Here is a 23,275-nt window from a genome sequence, read left to right on the forward strand (position 1 = left end):
ATTAATTTCTTACAAAAACAAATCTTACTGACCCCAAACATTTGAATGGCAGTGTTTGCATTACCTTCATTACTAATATTTTTAGGGTAACCCTTTACAATTACAGTCCCATTAGTTAAGTAAGGAATAATTGACGACGGGCCGTTGAATTATTAGAAAAATGAGCAATACATTTCTTACAGTATTTATTATTGGTTAACGTTTGTTAGTGTTAGTTTACCATTAAATATGAATTTACAGATGCAGCTTTTGTTCTGATGTATTGGTAAATGCTAAAAAATTAACATGAACCGAGTTTAATACATTCTTTAGAAGTATTTTTCATTGTTAGTGCATGTTAACTAATGTAATTAAGTAATGTTAACAAATGAAACCTTATTGTAAAGTGTTACATTATTAGTAAATTGGTGTTCTAATGCTGATATTAGCTGTTTATGTAAATGTGATTGTAGAAATCGTCAATAGTCAAATCAACTAAACTAGCTGATTGATTGTTAGATTGATTGATCTTTGTATCCTGGCAGGCTGCTCAAAGGAAGCTTCGTCAGGCCAGCACCAATGTTAAACACTGGAACGTTCAGATGAACAGATTGATGCATCCTATAGGACCGGGAGGTATGTATATTATTAACTCATTTACCCATATTTCAAGACCTCACATCACCTTGAATGCTCTATGGTTTGAATTTGAGTGAGGCCAGGAAGATCCATCTAAAACGATATATATAGCATTAAGATCTTTGGTTAACTTGGCATTTCAGCATATGTTGAGTAGAAGGTTAATGCAAAGACTGTGAGTGGCATGCAATCTAGGTCTGCATCACTCGTTTTTACTGCGGTTTCAGAGACAAAAAAAGCACATGACCTCTTTCCTTCATACAGCTCCTTTAAGGAAGTTCACACTCGCTTAAGCACTGTACATGTTTAAAGATTTACACTGATTTCACGATCAATAAACTCCCTCTAACTTCCCTTGCGTTTGGGTTTTCATGTAGAAAAACGGTCCTCAGGAAGTGGGTCTTTTTCCAGCTTCCGCATCCCTTCACAGAAGGATCCAGGACTACGTATGAAGCAGAAATCGGATGAGCAGGATGAGGAAAGCAAAGAAAACGTGGAAAGCATAGGAGCGTGTGAATCTGACAAGCGTTTGTCTACAAATGGAGACATGGACATACCTTAACCTCGGAAGAAAACTAAAAAAAAATCTCTTTCTCAATGTTAAGACTGTGCTTTGAGTGAAAGGTGCCAAGACTTCATGCTGTTAAAAACGCCGTGCTTTTCAATATCGTTGTCATTTGTTAATAGCTTGTTAAAAAGTAATGTGTTTGTACACTGTCACACCGTTCATAGTATTGTACTGTAGTAGTTAAATAATTATCTGATGGACTCAAAGCCTCAAGATGTATGAATAAAATGCATTTTTCAAGATGTTTTATTGTGCCGAATTTTTAAAAAAAAGGAACTGATGGTCTGGTTATTAGCATCAGAATGTGGTCATGCATGTTTTTAAATGGGAGACAAAAAGATTTGCTAACGTTCATGCACGTAAACTAGATTTCTTGCGAGGGAGGAACAAGTTGAAGAGCTGAAGCGTCTGTGGTTTTGAGCACTTCCTGCTTCTGCTGTCAGATAACAAACCTATGAAGACTACTGTATAGCACACACATGCTCCTTATAGATAGATTTTTTTTATTTTAAAAAACTGCAAAATCATAGTGTTTTAGCTATTCCCCAGGTATGTTTAAAACTATTTTAGTGCTCATTTTGGACGTGTTAGTGTTATTGGCCAAGTGTGCTACTAACAAACACACACACACACACACACACACAGGAAATTTGGATTGGTAACAGAAACATCTGGTACTTGCAGAATATAAATTTAAAAAATCTAATAAAAACCTTCACAGAATTACTGATTAGCTTCTACAGATTAATATGCAGCATATGTGTAGAGAGGTATGGGTCTGTCCAGATAATATATTACATAAATATCAAATCAGATTTAAAAAATGGTGAACTAAATATTGCACGCATGGGTTTGTAATGGTATAATGCAGTGTGTGTGTGTGTGGGTATATATTCTACACAGAGTTTATAATGCATGAAGTGGAGATACTGCTAGATCGTTAAGTATAAAGCCTTTCCAAGAAACCATGAGATGTTATTTTTCAAATCTGACTTTACCATATAAAACATTTTGCCGATACTATCAGATCCAGTTTAGAAACAGAGACCCCTGCTGTTTAGCAATGGTTCCTGTGTTATGAAACATCCGGGACACTAGTTGGCGATAAGAGCCTCAGAAAACCGATAGAACCCCATTTTAACCCGGAAATATTAACCTGGAACAGAAGCTTGTCTCGAAAGAGCTTCTAAGCACAGAGAAAGCGGGGGAAATGGCTTCACGCCTGAGCCGAATCTGGCCCACTCTGTCCCGGGTTCGTTTGAGCTCGGCGCTCGGGAGCCGCTGTGTGTCACAGACGCCGAAATCCAGCGCGTCCGGCGCGGTTGCAGCTGATCTGCAGTCCTTATCTCCCGCGGGTCATGACAGTCATGGACACGCAGAGGTCAGCCCGTTTGACAAGGTAAGACGACCACAAACACATGTGTATGATGCATGGAAACTAATTAACATTGGACTAATTAGTGGCTTGAATAATTTTAGGTGGCTAACTAAAGTCTTAAGGCGTAAGTTTGACGTACACTGACCTGTAGTTACATGTTTACATTGTGCACTGCAAGATCTCAACTCCCTCTCAAGACTCAAGTCTCTCTATTGTGCATTGTTTTCTTTTTTTGCAATCATTTATTTTATTTTATTCTATTCTGTCTCGCTGCAGTGATCGCAATGTGATATTGCAAGTCCTAATTTTAATATAAAACCTTTGTGTTGTTAAACAATTATGTTAACTTGATTAAGTCCATAAATGCAGATGTATACAGTCTAAATGTTTATCTGTCTTTTCAGAATCCAGATTTCCATGGCTTCCATCATTCTGACCCATTTGTGGATGAGTGGAACATGAGGTTGGCATTTTTCTTTGGCATTTCTGTGGCCATTGTTATCGGAGGCACTTTCATCCACTATTTACCAGATCACGGGTAAGTGTATGAATAAACTGACTGTACATGTTGTTGACCAATCAGGATCCAGCATCCATAATGCGTACAGTACGGCTCTTGTAGATGCCAGTAGCGAACCGTGGCCCTCTCACCCTCTTCCCTCATCAAGGAAAAAAGTCAACTCAGCCTAGCTTACTGTGTCCTCTTCTGGAATACTGCATGTTACCTTTGACAAGAAGTACCACAAGCAAATATGAGAGTGAGCGGGAGAGTTATCGCCAAAATTAAAGTTTTAAAAAAATGCATTACAAATAATTGCATCATCACACAGTGTTTCATGCCAGCGACCAACAAAATGTAATGTTAACTGACACATCATGATTCCAATTCCAAAGTACAGTAGCGACAGAAGTTCAGCAAATGTTGAAAATAAATCATATCGTTAGACTGGCACAGACAGCATCTGGTTAAATGTATGCAACAGACCGTATTAAACTTAAAAAATTTAACTATTATGCAGAATTACAGCGAATGTGCATGGTCACTAAGTTAGTAAATTTGCAGACTGACTGACCAATAATCCTGAAAAATAACTGTTTCCTTAACTAAAGCCAGATTAAGTGTCTGGCCACTCTCCATTGACAAGCGTTGACTTCATTTTTACATTTTTATGCATTTGGCAGACGCTTTTATCCAAAGCGACTTACATTGCATTCAAGGTACACATTTTACATTTTTGTCAATTCTTGCTTTCCCTGGGAATCGAACCCATGACCTTGGCGTTGCTAGCGCCATGCTCTACTGTTTGAGCTACAGGAAAGCCCTTGAAGGCGGGTACTCTGTAGAAGATTAAAACTATCGGATCTGCCCAGAGCCACTCTGGATCTGCCATAACCAATCGCTAACGTTTGGTCGTGACGTTTGTCATCTCAAACTAGAGCACAACATCAACGTCCTCATTCTCAGCCACTCCCTCTGTTCGCTGATTGGACCGGTTGAAATTTGACCGGAGAAAAACCCGAGAATATTTATATATATTTTTTAGTTTTATTTTTATTTTACATTTTATTTACCTTTTTAAATTATTAGATTTGATAAATAAATAATAATTCGAGCACATTCTTTCAACTTAACCTACAATTTCATGTATAACCTTTTTAATTCAGTTAAAATATCTTACATTGGGGGTGTTTCTCAAACGGAAGGCTGCATATCTCGGCTGCCACGTCATCAAACATCATCAAAAGCCATCTCAATTTGAAGGAAACTTGGAAGGCAGCCTTTGTTTTGCATCCGTCATTTGGCCTGTTTTGTAGGACGCATCGGATGTATCCTTCTGCCTTAAGTCACCCACAATCCTTTGCGCACATTCCAATTCATGAAAATAATAAAATAAAATCAGTATGTATTCAGATCATAGACCCTAAAAAAAAAAATCTTCACTACCTTCCATTGAAGACAAGTGAAGCCGCCAACGTCCAAATATGGCGCTGACACCTTGCACTGATTTGGGACGGGAGTCTGCGCAGTAGAGAGCAGGAAGTAGAGCTGTGATATCAAAAGCCCACCCACACTCTCACAGATGCAGAACAACTCATTACGTCTGTGTGAAATAACCAGTTATGGAAATTTAGAAATTAAAGCTAAATCTCCAATCTCCTCCCAAAAATCCAGAAAAAAGTCTGTTGGTACTTTGCTCAGAGAAGCTCTCAATCTCATCTGTCAATCATGACGGCACACTCCCGTTTATATAGCATCAAATAATTAACTAAAACCAAACATATTTAAAAAACGAACACTTGAAAATGGCATCAGCGTGATAAAAACTGCCTAAAATGACAGAAACCATCTTTGGCCAAAAATTATTTGAAGTGTAATTTGATTGTTTAGTTTGTCCCACGTCCCATTACATTACATGTTGAGGGCGGGGTTTATGACCTATACTGGGACCAGCCACCTGGCTTCACTTATCAGGATGTGTGTGGCAGGCTTGATTCAGATACACATGTAGACATTATAAAGAAAAAAAATTTGGTAAAGTTTTAGCATTTTTAGTTTGAATTTGAAGCATTAGGCTTTTCTATGTGTACTGAAGCATTCCATTCATTCCTATGGGGTTAAATTGACTTGCGAGGGAAGGATTTGTTACTCCTCAAATCCAGTTAATGTTTTTTTGTGTATTCATGGTTCAAGTGCGACAAAAGTCTTAGGGTCTTGGACCACTCTGATGAACACTACTTTTTTTTTTTTTTTTTAAATATGAGTTTTGGGTCATAATGACCCGAGGGAAGGATGAGAAAAAGCTTTGGCTTTCCACACAAAATTAAGCCCTGGTGTAAGTCTTCCTTTGCCGATTAACTCCAGCTTCTCCAAGTTAATCTTGAAAACAGCCTGGATAATAAATCAGCAACAGTATCCTCCTCATTAATGTTGCCTGCAGTTTCCATAGCGAATAGCGCTAGCTATTGTTTCCCACAGCGGGCGGAACACATCATAAACTTGATGATTACAAGTAGAGATGTTCCGATACCCTTTTTCCCTTCCCGATACCGATACCTGGGCTCAGGGTATCGACCGATACCGAGTACTGATCCGATACCTGGGTGTGTATCTGTATATACAGCTGTATACACTACTAGCCCTGTATGAATTGCTAGAATTATTTTATGGTGTGCTTCAGACTTATCCCTTAATAAAACATGAACAAATACATACAGTGAACTGCTGTATTCATTACAGTATTTTTATTATCTGACATGCATTTGACAGTAATATTATTTATTTTTCTTAAGCGAAAAAGAACTTAAAATGCAGCCACAAATCTAACACTGCGAACTGAAAAAGGTATTTTAGTTGTACAATATAACTGTATAAAAAACAGCAACAAAAAAATGTAAGAATATAAAAATATATTAATCAGAAAATAATCTCTTTACAACAAAACAAGTGAAAAATAAGCAACCATCTAGGCATTATTATTATTAGTAATAGAGACGTATTATTATTACATAGAGACGTAGCTAAATCTACTGTACAGCAGTAGCCCAATATATTCTGTCAATTTAAAATGTTTTAAACCGAACTTTTATTTTGACGGGTTGCCGTGAAAATATTTCAGTGTCTGTGTTCCTTATATGGCAGTTTTACCAAATGAAACGGTAAATTCTCATGAAGTGACAGTTTATGCGTTAGTGTCCTCATATAGTGACCATAGACTGTGAATATGGACGTAGAGAAACTGGTGGAGTTTGCCGCTTGATAGTGACACACAGCAGAGATTACAAAGACAGCGGGCGAGTGTCGCGCGTGTGTGTTTGTGTGTGTGCGCACGGCCGCCTGCCATCCACACAGAGACGAAATACTGCTAAACAGCCAGTAAACAGCGGACATAGCCTACTGCAAACACGTTTTCACTTCTTCTTCGCTGCTCTAAACAGTGGTTACTTGTGGCAAAACAGCACAACTTCCTGTGTTTGCAATGCATTCTGAGCACCGAAGAAGAACGCGCAGTGGTTAGGCAAAGCTCGCGGTCATAACATAATAACTAGGTCTTGTTAAGAAAATGGTATCGGATCGGTACATGGGTTCAAGTACTCGCCGATACCGATGCCAGAATTTTTTGTGGTATTGGTGATATTTCCGATACTACTATCGGAATCGGAACAACTCTAATTACAAGCCCCACCCATCTAGAGGGATTATATGATTTGTCAATTTTCCTGTCATTTGAAGGCATTGACTTGCAATGGCTTGGCCCTCTAATTTCACAGCTGAACCACCAATCACAGAGCTGAAAGTGTTGGGTGGAAAGATCCTAATATGGAGAAAACCGACATCAACACAACACGCACTGAATAGGCAAATTTGAATTTGTTTATTTCCTCAAAAAGATTGAGATGTTTGTAAAATTATAAATTCCTAAAATAACATTAGAAATGATGACTTTTTAGTAAAAAAGTTTAGTTTTTAATCTACTGTTAGCCCTGATGGTTCCCCTCTGGTAGATGTTTAGGGAAAGTTTGGGAGCCAGATAGTATCTGATCTGTTTGAAGAGGAGCATGATAATATTCTTCATGACTTTGTGCTGTATTAGTTCAAAAGATTTCAAACTACTAGACATAAGATGAAGTCCCCACAAAAAGTTTATTTTTAAGCTTGGAAAATGTGCTCATTGTGTGTCATTGCAATTGTACTCTATTTCTACCTTAATTGGTTGATAAATGGGTTCACCTCAAGTGTTTTATTTCATCTGAAGCAATAGCGGTTTGACATTTTTTTTAATCATAATGCCTCTCTGTCTTCTGTTTTGATCCTCCAGTATGAGGCAGTGGGCTCGCCGGGAAGCTGAAAGGTTGATCAAACAGCGGGAATCTGAAGGTCTTCCCCTCATGACTGAAAACTATTACGATCCAAGCACGATTGTTCTCCCGTCCTCTGGAGAGGACTAGACAACATTTTGCCAACAATTATCCTGTGCTTTTGTGTTTGATTGTACATTTGACTCTCCTCAACTCTATTATAATAAAACATTATATGTTATAATATAGTGGTGTGTGGTATTTTCAAATGGTGATCAGCGCGTCTGTTTGCAAACATATGGGTGTAATAATAAAGTTGAGTGTTAATGTATTGTTTTATGGCATCATTATTATTTTATAGTGCATACACACTATATGCACTTATAGTAAGGCAGAGTATTATAGGCAGAGCCAAAGTATTTATATGATGTACAAAACAACGGAAAGTAGGAGGTTTGTGGTGCAGTTCTATGCATATAAACTATACATTTTAACCATGATTGTGGCAATGCAGAATCTTAAGATAATGTGTGTTTTAAAAAGCATTAGAGAACATTTAGTCAACACTTCAGATCTGCATTTTGCCAGTAAAACTCCAAAACAGAAGAAACCTTGATGTGGACTGGATCACAAATAGCCATCTTTTTAGTTACTTTCCAACTGTTTTTATTTATACAGTAATATATTCATTAGCAGGTTTATTTTAGTCTATTTCCACAACATAGTGTGGTGAACGATAATGTCTTAAGACAGGAATATATATATATATATATATATATATATATATATATATATATATATATATATATATATATATATATATTATTTTAATAAAGAGATCTTGTCTAATAAAAGAGCCTGTTGTAACTAAAAAGTCAAAAGATATGTTGCTGTTCTGCTTTTGGACGTCTCTGCCTCTGATTGGTAGAAACGCTCGTGAATGGGCGTGTCTTAGCGGCGTGGCACTGTCTGCGGGGCGGGGCCTTGGGGTCGTACAGGAAAAGATAAAGAAAGCGAGGACATCTGTAACGAAAACGGTAAATACTCACACAAAAACACCTCTGGTACTTACAATCGACATGTTCATTAATTTCCCATACGTTCTAGAGCCAATACCGCCGAGTAGCCTTTTTAAAACCACTCTAATGAGTAAAAAGATGCCTTTTATATGCGACTAGCTCAGTGCTAATAGGCTAAGTGTGATGATGACGGAAACGGACGAACAACAAGATGCCGAACATGAGTTTATAATCGCATTAAACTCTGATTATCAAGACTGTAACACGTCTGGGGAGTTTAATATAAGTGTTGATTTATGGATCTAGTCGAATACACGCCAATTTGTTCTAATTTTACACTTATTAGGGCGTGAGGTGAGGCGTCCCAGTTAGCATAGGGAGTAAACCGGGGACTGATCCAGTTGGCGCAGACATGCGGCTGTTATTGTCACCATCTCTAGTTTATTCCTCAACATTACAGCCAGCCCTTTTAAGATCAAATGTATCGCCAATTAAGACTCCAGTCTCGTTGAATCAGTGCTTGACTCAATGTTAAACTATAAAAGCTCACATGAGAGACAGTAGCTCGACCTGACTGCAGTCAGCTGATTTTATTTCTAATCCGATGACTCACATATTTTGTTAACGTTTTAACTCTTGTATTGATCAGTTAATTGAGTAGGGTGCGGTGTGTTATGACAGCAGCTGGGAGGTGTGTGTGTGTGTGTGTGTGTGTGTGTGCGAGGAGAGGTTGATGCTGCAGTGCTATAATAACACAAGAACCCAGAGTACAGATGGATGAAATATGAATAGGCATGACCACGTACTGTATAAGCCCACTTGTTGTTTTATTTTGAAATATAAAACAGACAAAGCATGAGATAAATTAGCTATTTGTTAATTTTTCTCAAAGTACTGAAAAAGGCTATGTATTTTTCTTAATAAATAAGTGCAATCTGATATTATTAGAGGGCTCAACACTAAGGATATTTCGACTGGCCTGATCCAATTTTTAAAAAAAGTGATCGTAACATTGTATTCTAATAAATTAATTTTATATACCAGTGAAATTTCACAATTCTCATATCTACATAAATATGTACAGTAGATGAAAAGTGCTTAATAATACTTATGTCGGTAACACTTTACAATAAGGTTCATTAGTTAGCAACATTAGTTAACATGAACTAATAATGAACTGCACTTAAAAAGCATTTATTTATCTTTGTTAATGTTAATTTCAACATCTACTAATGTATTATTAAAATCTTGCTAACATTAGTTAATGCACTGTGAACTAACATGAACAAACCATGAACATCTGTATTTTTCTGTATCAGAGATTAACTAATGCTGAACAGAAGTGTTGTTCTAGGTTAGTTCATGTTAACTAATACAACCTTATTGTAAAGTGTTACCCATATTTCTTACTCAAAGCACTCAAAACTATTTTTCTTAGTATCCAGTAATGAAACTAATTTTCATCTAAATGAATGAAAACATTTGTAACCATATTAAGTAAATATTTAATTGTCAAGTTTTATTTATTTAGGCTTCTTTATAAAAGATGCTCATGCTCTGTAATTATAATTCATAAATATAACGTTTTTCTCAAGCTGATGTATAGGAACGGCATCATTGTCCCCAATTGTTCCTAATACGACCCATGAGACATTAACCTAATTAACCTTCTTTGATTAAATATGTTGAATAATACATGTTTTAATCATTTGTATTTGTAATAATGGTACCCATGTTTATTTTAAGCCCACTGGAGACTCACATTTGCAAAAAAAGAACTTAATTTAGTTGGTTTATGAGAACAAAAACATACATTTTAGATGAGAGATTAAAGAGATTAATATTTTTGATTTAATACTCACTTGATTGGAAGCGCAAGTGAAATTGTGATTCAAATTTGAGATATTTCTGAATTATTTTTAATCAAGACAGCTGTACAAAAGTAGGTCATTTTCTCCTGTTCCATTGAAATGGTTCCTGTTTTTATTTTCAAGTTACTTTAGAAATCTTTACAAACACTGACATTTCAGACTCATGACAATATAGATAGCTAGTTATGGGCTATAGTTATAGCTAGGGTAAATAATACTACTGGGGTATGCCTGGATTACATAATTTTACATGAATAATGTCTAGATTATTTCCACATCAGAATTGTTCTTCCATATTGTCGCTGTAGTGCAGTATCATACATTTTTACTATTGGTCACCCTTTATGTTTGTCTGTGGGTTTTTCAAATATTTAACCAATGAAAAGTATTTTAAAAAGCTTGTGAATGAACCTCGTATCTCCATTGGATCCTCACACTGTCAGTAAAACTTAATTAACTCCACCCCGCCTCAATCGTGCCACACACATTTTGGACCGCCTCTGCTTGTTTGCAATGCAAGGGTAAATAAAGAAATGGTTGTTTTAATATTTCTTTACTCAAGAAACTCTATATAAAGGCCAATGTTTTATGTATTTGAGAAATGGAGAAGAGTGTCATAGTCTAGCTTTTTGTTGTCGAGTCACAGCCAATACGGTCTTCGATAGCCTGTCTGTAGCACTTCGTCTTTAATAACATGAGAATTTGGCCAAATGACAGAAAAAAACTGAGCGGCCGCATAATTACAGTAAACTTTATAACCTGTAAGTTGATGAAAATGTCACGCGATGTACTTACTGCCTCAAAAAACACGCATGTCATTGTCCGAAATTCTCCAAAATTCCCTGGTCAAAAACCTTGTAACTCAATTTGCGCTTGATTTTGGTCAATTGTTAAGAATATAATGACACATGCAAGTGTCTGGCCATATATAAAGCCACAATGTCAACGTTGACAACGCATTGTCAAATTATTTAGCCGTTTTGTACATGTTTCCGCCCGACATGAAATCGTAGAACAGGGCAACCATACATGAACAATTCCATATTTAGCAAAAAAGGTTGGATTTATGTAATGAAAATGGTTGCTAATTTCAGTGTAGGAACAATTTCCACCTCCCTTTAATTATTGGCTGATCTTTCCATTTTGTGTGACAGATGGCTGCAATTCGTAAGAAGCTTGTAATCGTTGGAGATGGAGCATGTGGAAAGACGTGTTTACTCATTGTATTCAGTAAAGACCAGTTTCCTGAGGTCTACGTACCCACAGTGTTCGAGAACTATGTTGCTGATATCGAGGTGGATGGCAAGCAGGTGAGACTATCACAGAACATTGCAGAGTCCATTACAGAACATGTGTCTCTTCTGGAGCAGTTTGAACTTCCTCTGATTCTTAAGTGTTCTTCCTTTATTCTCATTTTTGCATTTTTTTTTAATGCAGTTCATTTGAAATGAATGGGGTTTATTCTGGGTCAACAATGAGTGATGGTCTTATGCTGTTGTTGGAAGACATTATGTGAATCTGTGAAATGTATAACAAAAATTATAATATACATATATTTATATAACATTAGAAATATAGTTCAAATATACAATATCTAACACACTACTGTTCAAAAGCTTGGTGTTAGTGAGATTTTTAAATGTTTTTGAAAGTTTATGCTCACCAAGGCTGCACTTATCAGTGAAAACAGTAATATTGTGAAATATTATTACAATTTAAATTCCTATTTTAATATTTCAACATGCAATGCTGAATTTTCAGCATCTTTACTCCAGTCTTCAGTGTTAACATGATTCTTCAGAAATCATTCTAAAGGCCCTTTCACACCGGACGCGTAACGAAAAAGCGAATATTTTGTGTGCGAATAGTTCGCGTTAAAACCATTTACATCAGCTGCGACGCGAGTTTGCGACGTTTCAGAGCTCCAACATTCCAAAACATTCGCGGCAACAGCTGAGAAACACGGACACATAATCATTCAGTGGAGACAAGCTTTTCATTTTCTTTAAAAGACAGAGAAGAAGGCTTTGGGTGCACTCAGTCTTAAAGAACAGAGTCTGAAGGGGAGGATGCTAATCTTGTACAGGAGCTAAAACTTTATCATGGCCGGTTCCGAACTTACTTTCAAATGTCCGTGGGACAATTTGAGGAGCTCCTCCAGACAGAGACGGTAGCAGCGCATCTTACGACACACACACACACACACACACACACACACACACACACACACACACACACACACACACACACACACACACACACACACACACACACACACACTCTTCAGGAACGGCTCGATCCGGAGCTGCTGTGTTTCCAGTTGAAGTCACAATGTAAACATTTAAGTGCCACAGACAGTCGTACTGACGGAAACACATTCACTTTCTATAGTCGCGGACACAATTAGATAAAAAAAAAAAATAATTTACGTATTGAATATAATATCGTAATCTGTAGTCTATAGTGGGCAAACACAGCTGCATCTGTACAGCTGTAAACACAACTACAGCTGTAATCTCGTGAGAAATGCGATACCTGGCAAAGGTTAATGTTGATTGAATGGCTAGTGACATCAACTGGACATTTGGTCACCTTTGTTTCCTTGTATGTGATTGGTTTAAGCCTTTTCTGTCGCTGTGAGTGTTAAAAAAAATCGACATCGAAACGAAAAAAATAAACATCGTTTTTTTCGCCACAGCACATTCGCGTTCGGTGTGAAAGCTCTCATTACACAAACAGCTGATCAAAAAATAAAACCATTGCGCGAATTATTCGCGCGTCAATATCGCGTCCAGTGTGAAAGGACCTTAATATGTAGATTTGTGGATCAAGAAACATTTTTTATTATCAATGTTGAAAAGAGTTGTGCTGCTTAATATTTTTGGGGAAACTGATACATTTTTGTCAGGATTCTTTGGGGAATGGAAAGTTCAAAAGAACAGTATTTGAAATAGAAATCTTTTGTGACATTATAAATGTCTTTTGATAAATTTAATTCATCCATACTGAATAAAATAATTAATTTCTTTAAAAAATCTTACTTATCCCAAACCTTTGAATGGTAGTGTAACTATAAATAGATAAGTGCATGTTATTACAATGCACTTATTGTAAATAAGTGCTTTGTTGATAATACAATGTTTTATAATACAATGATAATACAATGTTTAATCCTTTTGTTGTCAGGTGGAACTGGCTCTATGGGATACAGCTGGACAAGAGGACTACGACAGGCTGAGGCCCCTGTCCTACCCAGACACCGACGTCATCCTCATGTGCTTTTCCATAGACAGCCCTGACAGTTTGGGTGAGATAAACTTCTCCACCAGTCTTTAATATTAATTATATACAAGTCTAATTTAGGCCTTTAAATACTTTGATACTGTATGGATTTACTAAGACCAAATTGCTGTGGTCTCTGTATTGAAAAACGTACTCTACTCACACAGAGAATATCCCAGAAAAATGGACGCCAGAGGTAAAACATTTCTGTCCAAATGTTCCAATAATTCTGGTGGGTAATAAAAAAGATTTACGGAATGATGATCACACTCGACGGGAGCTGCTGAAGATGAAACAGGTGTGTGAGATAACATAAAACTAAATTTAGATGGAAATAACATCAAAGCAAGTTAGACGACACAAAAATAATGTAACTAATGAAAAATTGTTTGTTATTATATTGTATTTAGAGATAATGAAGTGTATTAATGCCTTGTCAATGCTTTCTTCCTTGAACAGGAACCTGTTAAACCAGAAGAAGGGCGAGACATGGCTAATCGCATCAATGCCTTCGGCTACCTCGAGTGTTCAGCTAAAACTAAGGATGGCGTGAGGGAAGTGTTCGAAATGGCCACAAGAGCGGCGCTCCAAGCCAAAAAGCGTGGCAAAAAGAATGCCTGCGCTTTGCTATAGAGAACGAGAGAGGAAAAGAAAAGAACGAGGGAGGGAAAGGGGTAACCAAACTAGGCCAAGGAAAATGAAAGAGCTATAAAAGTTCGCAAATAGAGGGAAGAAACGCCCCTAGTGTTAATTATGTACTCGGGGGGTCAGGGAGGGTCATTTTCAATCCAGGCCAAAAGAAACTACAGAAGATAGTAGGGACAACTGCACCGGCAAAAAGGGACGTAAACATTTTTATGGCCATCGGTCCTTTTTCAAATCAAGATTAGTTGACCTTTAAGCCTTCAGACCGATCACAAGCATAAGGATAGTGTGCGTGTAGGATAAATAAAGATCGACGTGGCTCACAATCACTGATTGCATTAGGGGTGGGGTTACTTGTGATGTATTCTTTGGCCCATAGCACATCTTCTGATTAGAAGATCGGCACTGCAAGCAAGAACAGAAACAAACGGCTTGGTCTAAAAAGATTCCTTTTTTGGCACCAAGTGCATTATTCAGGGTGTAAAAGGCATTAGTTAGTACCCTACATCGTGTATGCTACATGACATGTCAAGCAGGGAGTTGTTATACTGGCCACACAACGTAAAACTCCCATGATACCCTTTGTAAACCTCCCAGGAACCCAGTGCCGTCTAATGTAAATCATTCATGCCTGTCCTTCATACTACGATTTTCTTTTTAATGATCTTTTTTCCTACATTAACATGCTAATACTGTTGGTTAACACAACTGGCTCCTCTGTGCCCTCCTGTCCTGTCGCAAAAAAATTGGACGGTTTAGTCGCTGGTTTAAAATAGCTGAAAGTAGTGGTAGTCTTACAATTCAAATAAGATTTAAATATATCTTGTACTTTTTGCCATTTGCCTATAAAAGTCGAAGATGCATTAAGCAATGATCATACTAATTCACCTTTTTTTGTGAGTATTTTCTGTGCTTGCTCATGTATTATAATTAAAAGAAGAAACTTTGGGTTAATCAGCCCTTGTGGAGCTCAAAGCAAAACTGCAGCTCTGTATGTTGACTGTCAGACACTGTTCGATTTTGGCAATATATATAAGTTTTATAATAGGTGACAGTAACTTAATTTCCCCCCATATTCCTCTTTGCCTGCACGACAGGCTTTTATTTGGTGTGCAGAAATAAAAGTAATATTTATCTCACTGTGTAAATGAGAAACTCCCTCCATTTCACTTCATTTGTTCTCTCTTTATTATTCCCATCTTTTTCTCCTGTACTGTATGTTTTCATATTTTTTTTGTGAAATTCTACTGGCTTATTCTATATCTTTTTTGCGTATTTTACAAATTCTAGTATCTTAGAATTTCAAAGTTTTAAAAGAAATAAAGAAGGAAAAACGTAGCGAAATGTGATTTTGAAAGAGCTGTTTAATGCCATATTATTAAATGCAAGTCATTTCTTAGAAGAGATTCTGCATTTCATTCTAAGAAGAAAAAAAAGAGCCTTTGATGCATCAATTATCTTTTGTAAACCAGTGCATCTTTGGATTTCCACAGACTCGTTTGAAATGTATTGAAAAAATAAATTCTTATAGGGTACATTTTCTTGGGTCTTTATTTCGTGTCTCTTCTCCAGTTGATGTTTGCGTAAAATACCTAATTTCTTCACCTCGGCTTGATGTGGTCCTCAGTACGAGTACACATGCTGACAATGGTAGGAGTTAAAAGTGGAGGTAGATCAAATAAATACCAAACTTTCGCAAGTTGACTATTTGCACACCACCAGTAGTCAGCCTTTATAGTGATCTGTGCAATCCAGCCACAAATTCGTGATAATAGGGCTCTGAAATGAGAGGAAAAGCAAGTTACAGCCTTTTTTCATCATAAATGGCAAACTATCAAATTCTACCAGATGATCTGACACCAAACCTGAGTCAGGCTCAATGATGGCGTGTCTGATGAGGAAGTCTAGAACCACCATGGCACAGTTTGGCTTAAACTCCTCACTGACCAGGAGATCTTTCACCTGAGAACAACACATCAGACAGGGGGAATGGGGGTAAAATGTGCCAACCCGTAATCTAGGAAACTGCACACATTTGGTCATTTATATAGAAATGGCCGATCAAATACAGCTTTTCTATGCTATGTAATTTACTACATGTAAAATGACATCTATATACACTATATTGCCAAAAGTATTGGGACACCCCTCCAAATCATTGAATTCAGGTTTTCTAATCACTTTCATGGCCAAAGGTGTATAAAATCAAGCACCTAGGCATGCAGACGCTTTTACAAACATTTGTGAAAGAATGGGTCGCTCTCAGGAGCTCAGTGAACTCAAGCGTGGTACTGTGATAGGTTGCCACCTGTGCAGTAAGTCCATTCGTGAAATTTCCTCACTATTAAATATTCCACAGTCAACTGTTAGTGGTATTATAACAAAGCAAGGTCCATAAAGACATGGATGAGCGAGTTTGGTGTGGAGAAACTTGAGAGTCCTGACCTCAACCCGATAGAACACCTGTGGGATGAATTAGAGCGGAGACTGTGAGCCAGGACTTCTCTTCCAACATCAGCCCCTGACCTCACAATTGTGCTTCTAGAAGAATGGTCAAATATTCTCATAAACACACTCCTAAACCTTGTGGAAAGCCTTCCCAGAAGAGTTGAAGCTGTTATAGCGGCAAAGGGTGGGCCAACTCCATATTAAACCCTACGGATTAAGAATGGGATGTTATTAAAGTTCATGTTGTGCATGTAACGGCCGGCGTCCCAAAACTTTTGGCAATATAGTGTATGTCACAGCTTATCTTATATACAATACATCACATAGCATTCAAACCTAAAGTCAATTGGATACCTTCTCAATTGGATAGTAGTAAAATGCTTGCACTTCGCCGTCTCCAATATGAGGCTGAAAATTGAGAGGCAGCTCTAAATCAAAGACAAATTGACACTCAGGAAATATTCCTTCGTCATCTTCGTAGGTGTAGCTGCAGAGACAGAGGGGAGCATGAATTACAGATTCACGATTGCAGAACGTCTTTAAATTTAGCTAAACATAGTAAAACAGTTTCCAGGCAGAAACGATGCCTGTGACAACAGGCATTCATGTCTTAGATCACAGTGACATCTTCCAGACTTGAATTCTGGTCATCTTCCTTTGGGCGCTCGCAATATTTCTCTGGAAGCCTGCCAGTTGGAGGTTATTTCTGGCATTTCTGCTGTATTAATCAGTCTCTTTTGCAAGAGAGTTGAGAGAGTTTATATCTACCATGGTATCTTGGAAAGGTTTTGAATAGGAAAAAACTGCAGCAGGGATCTTTAATCTTAAAAATCACCAGTTTCCAATTGACAATTTTCTTTTAAATGAGCATTTTTATCAGGCTCCTATGTTTAGATTCAGTAATTTCATTTGAATGGCAATTAAAAAGTTAGTTATTAAAATGCTTTATTTTCAAACATGTCACTAATAAGAGTAAAATTAAAAACCTAAAAATGCTAATTTAAAAGAAAAAATGTCAGATGCATTGCTTCGTAATAGTTTCTAAATGATTTTGAATCACCCAAGTGAAACAGTGGGTTAGAAATGAAGGATTCTGCACCTCACAGTTCCCACAGGACGTGCTTGCTCTGCCAGGCCTGGAGGGATGCAGGCCTCCTCTTCACACTCTTTTACCAATGTATGCCTTACACTGCAGCCTGCCGCCAGTCCTCCAGCCGCCTGAGTGATAAATCAGATCCTTTATAAACAACACTATTAAATCAAAATTGGAGATTTGTGGTTGTGTTTGTTAGCTTCGAGGTCATCTGCTAATGTACTTCCAAAAGACTAGTAATTTATAACACACAATTACAACTTTGCAGTCTTTCTTACATTATTACTCCATATGCTTTATACATTAACATTCAAAAGTTTGGGGTCTGTAAGATTTATTGTTCTCTTGTCACCAAGACTGCATTTGATCAAAAATACAGAAAAAACAGTTATATTGTGAAATAATATTACAATTTAATCCTCTGGTACTGTTCGCGTGTCGGTCATGACATGACAAATGACTACTATATTTTAGTTCGATAATGTTTTTAGTTGAATTGCTTGTATTTTATGGTACTAAATTACATTTATGAAGTAGTTATAATCCATTTATTCACTTTTTGAGCATAGACCTGAAAAAAAAAGGAGAAATTTCCAACTTAAACTGTCATAAATCTTGAATGCTTTGGAGGACAGACCGTTAGGTCTCTTTTTGAAGACAATTCTTATTTATTATTGCTGAAGTGATTTTTTTTTAAGTGAACTTGAAAAAGTTGTATATTTAAAATTTTTAATTGTGAATAAACAAAATTGTATACAGTAAAATTGTAAATTTGTTATGAAAAATTGACAAAAATAAGATTACATTTTTTATATGAAATGTATATATTTACACATTTTACTCTAAAACTGTGAGAAAATCAAAGCCATAAATTTAAACAATTTGTGATTGAATTTGAGATTGAAGCTTTCAGTAAGGTTTTGTTTCCAACAGTTGAAATTCGCATCCCTTTCATTTCCAATGCGGTCGTTTTTTTGTGTGTTAACATAGCAAGTGCCAAAATCTTTACCAAGTTCAGTACCATTCAGATGAAGTAAAAAAATACAAAAAAAGTTTTTTGTCCGACCAGCTAGCCTAGAAATCTAGACGCAGCCAGGGTAGTCTAGCAGCTCTCCGTTGGCTGCAAGCTGGAAAAAACAAACTCTGGTCAGGCCAATCACATCATGTATAGAGTCGTGACAGCAGAGTTGCCGCGGTTCTGTGTGCTACTTGTAAACAAAGAAGTTGGCGAATGGCGGTCTTTTGAATCGGCTTTGGCCGTGACTCTGGAAGACTTGGAGTTAAGCTTTTCTTCGAGAAAAGACCAAAGAATGGCACTGAAGTCATTCTTAAGAAAGGAAGATGTGTTCGGAGTTTTGCCGACCGGATACGGCGAAAGTTTAATCTATCAGCTCGGCTTCACCTTCCTCGTTGCTCTGGTTGGTTGTAGCGCTATCCTATTGCGTGCAGAGGGAATTTGAAAGACAACCGTTTATCCGGCCCCTCGAATTGAGCCCTGCCAATGGTGTGTTCCCAGACCCAACATCTTGATGTGGGTCTGGCTTGTCAGGCTACCGAACAGCACCAGAGGATTAATATATCACATTTTTATATATTTAAAAAAGTAATGTATTCCTGTGATTTTCAGCATCATTACTCCAGTCTTCAGTGTCACATGATCCTTCAGAAATCATTCTAATATGTTGATTTTCTGCTCAAGAAATATTTCTTATTATTATCAATGTTGAAAACAGTTTCAGTATTTTTTGATTAATAAAAAGTTCAAAAGAACTGCATTTATTTAACAAATGAAATCTTTTGTTACATTATAAATGACTTTACCGTCACTTAGGATCCATTTAATACATCCTTGCTGAATAAAACTATTAATTTCTTTAAAATAAAATTACTGACCCCACACGATTAAACAGAAGTGCATGTTTGAGAGGTCCAGTAAGTTTGGCGTGGCACTAATTGTAATGAGCTGATTAATTTGTGTATTAATAAATCACCATGTTGTCCAGTCTCCCTGGATACGTCTGTTTGGTCAGAGATCGTCGTGCCAGCCACATATTAAGATTGCCACTTGAATCCCGAGTGTAGCCATTGACATGGACGCCGTACCGTTTCACTCCAAACAGACCTGTGTTTGACCATTAATAAACAGCTATAAATGTCTCTTGGTCTGTGACAAAGAAGAAGCATGAAATTAATATGATATTATGAACATACTTGTAGCTGCTCTCTCCATATACATCAGCGGAGGGTCGCAGTACCTGGGCATCACAGCGTATTGCTGAAAAGAAATGCACTCTGGTAAATGTGAAAGAATCGGGGTCTGAAGTTATTAAACAAGGTAAAAAAAATGCCCCTGTAGTGAATTATTCTAGGGATTTTTATTTAAAGTGCCCCTTTCATGCTTTTTCAGATATAACCGTTTATGCTGTGTGTAAAATAGTTTCAAAGATCAAATGCATGACAAATAAAGTTATTGTCTCCTAAAAGAAAGAATGAACTCTGGACTGCTGAAAACGAGTCGGCAGTAATTACAGTCTTACTTCCTGCTCGAACCTACGTAGGTTTGTAACAAATATATTGTTATTGATTGGCTGCCCATGAACAACGGCTACTTTGACACGCCCTCAAACACTCTAGTTGTAACTGAGGCCTGGAAGAGTTTGGTAACCGCTGGGCCTGAAATTCAAACATGATAATATATACATTTAGTTTCTGACACACGCTCTAAGTGGTAGACCAATCACAACAGACTGGGCCATCTGACCAATCAGAGCAGAGTAGGCTCTCGGAAAGGAGGGGTTTAGAGAGAAAGAATACTTTACCAAACCCTTTCAGACACTGTGAGAAACAAGGTGATGCTGCAATGTACATTACATTACATACTTAGGATGCATGTAAACCTATTGTAGGAGACCTCCAAAACAAAATTAGGATGAACCTTTTAAATAGCATAAAAGGGGCACTTTTTTATGTAAATTGATGTCATGATGTTTGTGCTATGATGGGGGAAGCCCTTGAAACTCATGTCCCTAAAATAATATTGCTCATTATTTCTGACACTGGAAGGAATCTACACATACATTCATAAAGAGTAAGGGTGAAGATGGGTCATTATCTACCATGTACCAGAGATGTCTCACCTCATCTCTCCAGCCTATTAGACAGGTGAATGTCGCCTCTCTCCTCAGCTCCTGCAAGACCTCATCCACAGCCACTGATCTGCTCTCAAAGGTGTCAACACTGGAGCAGAAGGTTATAGCGCTCCCATATGGCTTGAAGACTGACGGAAAACGATCAAGAATTGATGCTGCTTTTGGGGGAATCCATCCAACCTGTTCTCCAGCCACCTCAAAACGTAGACAGCTCTCTAAACTGGAACCTGGAATAAAAGTATGCATTGATGTCAAGTAAATAAACGCATTTTACATGTAATAACACAGTAATACATTATTTCCCCTGCACGTTGAATACATGTACGTATACAGAACTTTAAAAAAGTGTGTTGAATATCATTATTTCTGAGGTTTTCTTTACATTTAAAAACTGTTTACAAATTTTGTTACTAGTCTTGTCATTCATAAATTGCAAAGCAGGTTCATCTTATGAATTGATTTTTTGAAGTATTTTACAGATCGATAAAAATAAAAAAATGAATTGACCCATACATGACTTGTCCATTCACGCTGGTTCACACGCATATGGATTGTTCTGTCAATGAATGTGTACTGCATTTCCCCACCTGGTAAATGAAAGTTATTCATTCGACGCAGGAGTTGTAGCATTTTCTCCGACCACGAAGCCATTTGTAGATTTCACACTTGTAACAGTTAATTGTCCGTTCAGAAACAGTGCATTATGATATTGGGGGATTTGTGGTTGATTTGTCGTTGACATGCTGTCATACACCCACGGGCTTTCTGCTCGCCTCCATTGTTGCAGTTCCTGTTGATGTGAGCGCTGATTGGGTGGAAGGTGCTGTTGAGCTGCGCGCTGATTGGTTAAAGCTCTATGACGAGTGTTGCTCGAAGGAGTTTCTCCACTAGAGGGCGAATGTAGATCATAACAAAGGCCACTCATAATGTTACTGGACTGGAATACTTTGTAATGAATGCTGAATCTGACCAGACATGTCAAGTCATGTTAGTTCGGCATATACAGTACAAATGTTGTTCTGTGGAAATTGCTCCTACTGTGAAGTGGGTCATTATTAGTGAGTTTTTGAGTTCACATCATATAATCTTTAAGTTAAATACTTTTGACTTGCTGTCCATCTCGAAGGGTTTGATACATTAGACGTAAACATATACAGGCGAAGATGAGGTGGTGTAAGGATGCAGTGTCACAGTACTGAGGTAAGCTTCGGTTTATATACGCTTCTGTTATGATTGGAAATATTAGATGAACATGCTATAAAGGTTAATATTTGGCCCCTGGAATTATTTTGAAACAACACTTTCTGTAACAGACATCTTTGCTAATCATATAAAACCAACAATTGAATGTTAGAGAACAATTATATATTAATAACTATATATATATATATATATATATATATATATATATATATATATATATATATATATATATATATATATATATATATATATATATATATATATATATATATATATATATATTAGGAGCATATGTGTAACTTTCAATGGCATTTTCCCCCTTGGCTGTGTATCATCTTCTTCATACTAAGGCAAATATTCAGTTATGCTTTCTACTGCTTTTGTTCGACTGAGCAACTGGATTTAACCAGACACTAACAAAGAGATCCATTACAGATGGGGGAGAGAGAGGGACAGGAAAAATATTGGTTACTTTGCACTTGCTGTAATATGCACCACAATCTTAGGGTCAAGTCTTCCTCTAAGCACTAAAAATATACCGACAGTAATCACTGTTGTTAGAGAGGACTGAGAAGTATCTAGTAGTAGGCGGTTTTTTAATGAGTCAAGAAAAGCAAACTGTTCCAAAACACACAGCTAGAGAAGAGATGAACAGAAAAGATACATTTATTTAAGTCTATCTATCTATCTATCTATCTATCTATCTATCTATCTATCTATCTATCTATCTATCTATCTATCTATCTATCTATCTATCTATCTATCTATCTATCTATCTATCTATCTATCTATCTATCTATCTGTCTGTCTGTCTGTCTATCATCGTCTGTCTGTCTGTCTGTCTGTCTGTCTGTCTGTCTGTCTATCTATCTATCTATCTATCTATCTATCATCTGTCTGTCTGTCTGTCTGTCTGTCTGTCTGTCTGTCTGTCTGTCTGTCTGTCTGTCTGTCTATCTGTCTGTCTGTCTATCATCGTCTGTCTGTCTGTCTGTCTGTCTGTCTGTCTGTCTGTCTATCTATCTATCTATCTATCTGTCTGTCTGTCTGTCTGTCTGTCTATCATCTGTCTGTGTCTATCTATCTATCTATCTATCAATCTATCTATCTATCTATCTATCTATCTATCTATCTATCTATCTATCTATCTATCTATCTATCTATCTATCTATCTATCTATCTATCTATCTATCTATCTATCTAT

The 23,275-nt window shown here is 37.0% G+C and overlaps 4 protein-coding genes across 5 annotated transcripts in view; 3 read left to right on the forward strand and 1 right to left on the reverse strand.

Moving 5' to 3' along the window:
• Window positions 1-1,430, forward strand: part of def6a (DEF6 guanine nucleotide exchange factor a) — a 13,765-nt gene extending 12,335 nt beyond the window's left edge. Inside the window, exons 10-11 of one of the 2 annotated variants that reach the window (XR_013817332.1) lie at window positions 1-615; window positions 996-1,424. The exon at window positions 1-615 is cut by the window's left edge and continues 248 nt beyond it. Coding sequence is in view for 1 of the 2 variants with exons in the window: in XM_079827495.1 (XP_079683621.1) it covers window positions 525-615; window positions 996-1,180 (276 nt within the window). In the remaining variant the exon portion in view is untranslated. Of the gene's footprint in view, window positions 616-995 lie in introns of both variants that reach the window. The other variant, XM_079827495.1, reaches the window with a different exon arrangement.
• Window positions 1,431-2,310: 880 nt separating this feature from the next.
• On the forward strand, window positions 2,311-7,605 carry ndufb11 (NADH:ubiquinone oxidoreductase subunit B11). The gene is made up of 3 exons (XM_079826422.1): window positions 2,311-2,585; window positions 2,969-3,102; window positions 7,382-7,605. Exons 1-3 carry the CDS (start codon window positions 2,397-2,399, stop codon window positions 7,509-7,511), a joined length of 453 nt encoding a protein of 150 aa, XP_079682548.1. The 5' UTR covers window positions 2,311-2,396; the 3' UTR covers window positions 7,512-7,605.
• Window positions 7,606-8,352: 747 nt separating this feature from the next.
• Window positions 8,353-15,548, forward strand: rhoaa (ras homolog gene family, member Aa). The gene is made up of 5 exons (XM_079828221.1): window positions 8,353-8,398; window positions 11,406-11,561; window positions 13,438-13,558; window positions 13,701-13,831; window positions 13,993-15,548. Exons 2-5 carry the CDS (start codon window positions 11,406-11,408, stop codon window positions 14,164-14,166), a joined length of 582 nt encoding a protein of 193 aa, XP_079684347.1. The 5' UTR covers window positions 8,353-8,398; the 3' UTR covers window positions 14,167-15,548.
• tpk2 (thiamin pyrophosphokinase 2) lies at window positions 15,525-21,675 on the reverse strand. Its single transcript, XM_079828220.1, has 8 exons — window positions 21,456-21,675; window positions 20,857-21,095; window positions 19,931-19,994; window positions 19,711-19,841; window positions 17,726-17,844; window positions 16,981-17,113; window positions 16,044-16,140; window positions 15,525-15,957 (listed from the first exon to the last, which is right to left on the reverse strand). The coding sequence occupies exons 1-8, from the start codon at window positions 21,517-21,519 to the stop codon at window positions 15,911-15,913; spliced, it is 894 nt and encodes a 297-aa protein (XP_079684346.1). The 5' UTR covers window positions 21,520-21,675; the 3' UTR covers window positions 15,525-15,910.
• Between the last annotated feature and the right edge of the window lie 1,600 nt (window positions 21,676-23,275).

This window comes from Gobio gobio (assembly GCF_949357685.1).
Source record: "Gobio gobio genome assembly, chromosome: 10".
Taxonomy (NCBI): Eukaryota; Metazoa; Chordata; class Actinopteri; order Cypriniformes; family Gobionidae; genus Gobio; species Gobio gobio.